Consider the following 3,049-nt stretch of genomic DNA (forward strand, 5'->3'; position numbering starts at 1 on the left):
GCCCCCGCCGGTCCGGCTCCCGACCCCGCCGCTCGCCGCCTCACTCCCGCCGCTCGCCGCCCCGCTTACTTGGCTCTGAGGAGCAGCAACTCCTCAAACTGCCGGTCGGAGCCGACCTCCACCACGGCCGCCGCCGCCTCAGCCGCCCCCGCCGCCATGCTGCCGCCGCCAGACAAGAGTAATCGAGTGCGGGGACGCGGCTGCGCGCGAGAATCCCCGCCCTCGGCCCGCCCACCGCCCACGGCCCGCGGCCCGCGCTGCAGAGGTTGCGGAAGGGCAGGCGCGGCCGCCGCGCGGGCGGGGCTTCCGGCTGGCGGATGTGGGGGCTCCCGGCTGTCTGGGCTGCCGCTGTTGGGGCTCCTGCAGCTCCTGGGCCCAGCCGCAACCTGTACTAGAAGGGGGTGTGTGCGTGTATGAGACGTGTGAGCGCACGTGAGGTCAGGTTTGTAAGTTTAGCAATGTGGAAACTACTTAAATGACATTGCACAAAGTGGGTGAACTGGAAGGTCACCGAACAGGAGGTGGCGCCGTCTGTGAACCCCAACACTGACAGGGCGCTTCCAACTTAGTCCTGGAGGACCCGAATCCCGCCCCCGCCCCCGCAGTGCCACGCCTCGCCGCAGCCCTTGCGCGGACCACCAGCCTGTGTGACCTCGGAGCAGCAGGGCCTGGGTGGTCTGCTGCCCCCGGGCACTGCTCCAGGACCCCGCATCCCTCCCACTGGGGCCTCCAGGCCCCCACTGCCCCTCTTACCTCGGGGCCTTCCTTGGCTTTCCTGGCATCCCCTAAGCTGTCCCTCCAGATGGTGTCCTCTGCACCCCCTCCCATGCTTCCCACACACTTCCTGGCCTGGGTAATCTCCTCGGTTCCTGTAGTAACTTCAGCCTCCAGGGAAACCTCAGCAGCAAACCCAGAGCCCAGGAGTCGCAGCATCCATCTGCTTGGGGAGGGGGTATCTCCTGTTGGATGTCCCCGAACCACACTGGACCTTCCCTCCAAAGCGCTTCTTCTCTCATGGTTCCAGTGTCCTGAACACCATCGCTCCACGCAGACACTGGGGACTCCTCCTGGACGGTCCTCCTGCTCTCGCTGGGCATTGAGGTCAGACCCCCATGGAGCCTCCCCTACTCTCTCGGTTTTCCCAGGGCACCCTGTGCCTGCCGGGGGCGTATCTCATGTATTGGAACTGTGCTCCCAAGGAGGGCAGGAACTGGGGCTCCATCCCAGTGCCTGAGCTAGAGCCAGGCACACAGCAGGTGCTCAGCCTGTGCTCCCGGCCAGCAGCTGGCGGAGAACTGAGCTCCCTGGATTTCAGAGACTTTGTACGAAAAAGAAATGTAGCATGTCATTAATAATTTTTGTATTGATTACATATGGAAATGATAAGGTTTTGAACATACGGGGTTTTGTGAAACATATTATTAAAATTAAATGTACCTCTTTTTACCTTTGGTTACTAGAAAATTTTAAATTACATAGGTGACTTTAATCCGTGGCTCACTTTATATTTTCTATTGGCAACACTGTTCTAGTGATTCAAAGTGGCCTTTAGGAGCCCTGTTACATGTGTGCCTCACCTTGAGAAATAGATGTTGCCGAAAATGGTAAATTATTTACAATGCAGTAGGAGAGCAATGAGGAACTGTTTTGTATCTTGGCTGTGGTGGTAGGTACACAAACTTAAACACGTGATAAAATTGTATAGAACTAAATACAGACACACAGGAGTACAAGTAAAACTGGAGAAATCTGAAAAAGATTGGTGGCTTGTGTGTGAATACCAACACTCTGGCTGTGATATTGTATTACAGTTTTGCAAGATGTTACTGTTGGGGAAAAGTATACACAGGTTCTACAGTTATTTTTAAATAAAAAGTTTCGTTAAAAAATGTAAATAAAGGGCTGGCCGGTTATCTCAGTTGGTTAGAGCGTGGTGCCAATAACATCAAGGTCAAGGAATCAGAAACCCTGTACCAGCCCACTGCTATAAAAACAAAACTAAATAAATAAGTAAATAATGTAAATAAAACCTCAGAGATCACTATGGAAAAAATGCAGTAGGTGGTGGGGGGAACATTATGTCATAAAATGGTTTATATACTCCAGTTGCCATGTTTAAACACAGAATTATATATAAATAAAATGTATGAGTATAAGTATATAGCTGAATGTAGCAAAGAAAAAGGTCTCCAGAAGGATGCTCCCCAATGTATTAGGGAGCTTGCCCCCAGAGAGTGAAAAGAATGTTAAAAGGAGCCCCTTCATTTTTTACATTATACTTTGGGTCATTTGCATGTTTTCAAAGAGCGGGACTGCCTTTGTAATTTAAAAAATAATGAAATTGTAATGCACAAGGGACATGTGCTATAATGAATGTTTTTTTTTAAAAAAAAAAAAAACAGTAACCACCTCTCTAATGTGGCTGTTTTATAAATCCTGATTTTTCCTTTAAATGGAATTTGCTGAATGTAGCATACACCAGCTGCAGAACAGTCTCCTTACTTAAAGAAAAATGCGGTGAAAACTCCTGGATAAAATTTCCAATTCTGCCCTTGCCCTTTCTGCAGTTATCACTACTGATATTAACAGCCTGGGGTCAGCAGATGACCTGGTAGTTTTAAAACGCTCTGATTTTGTCAATAAAGACTTCTGGAGCTGATGAGGTGAAACCATCACTGCGCACCCCCACTTTACAACTAAGGAAACTGCCCAGACCCACAGTGGGGGATGGGGAGGAGGGGGCAGGTAGTGCCAGGACTCACCCCTGTATGCCTCAAGCATGTTAGGGCTCAGAGGGAAAAATTGGTTATTATCATATTAAATTGGCTTGGCCTGTTACAGAATACTCTAGATTTGACTTTCCTTTATGCCCCTGTTAGTGCTCAAAAGCTCAAAAACACAGGAAAGCAAGACATTGGGGCTGATTTGAGCCCATGTTCCATGGGTTCCTCCTGGGCGCTGACATTCTGCCAAACTCATATATAAGTATCATTTAGCTATGTCCTATTTACTGGGGAGATGGGGGGGTCTCACTAGCTTCCCCAACAGT

At 50.1% G+C, this 3,049-nt stretch overlaps 1 protein-coding gene across 3 annotated transcripts in view; it reads right to left on the reverse strand.

The window, feature by feature from the left end:
* The window catches only part of GLRX3 (glutaredoxin 3), a 33,802-nt gene extending 33,615 nt beyond the window's left edge, over window positions 1-187 (reverse strand). For all 3 annotated transcript variants that reach the window (XR_551343.1, XM_008584161.1, XM_008584162.1), the window contains exon 1: window positions 70-187. Coding sequence is in view for 2 of the 3 variants with exons in the window: in XM_008584161.1 (XP_008582383.1) it covers window positions 70-158 (89 nt within the window). In the remaining variant the exon portion in view is untranslated. The remainder of the gene's footprint in view (window positions 1-69) is intronic.
* Window positions 188-3,049: the final 2,862 nt, after the last annotated feature.

Source organism: Galeopterus variegatus, unplaced genomic scaffold (assembly GCF_000696425.1).
Source record: "Galeopterus variegatus unplaced genomic scaffold, G_variegatus-3.0.2 Scaffold3162, whole genome shotgun sequence".
NCBI classification, from domain to species: domain Eukaryota; kingdom Metazoa; phylum Chordata; class Mammalia; order Dermoptera; family Cynocephalidae; genus Galeopterus; species Galeopterus variegatus.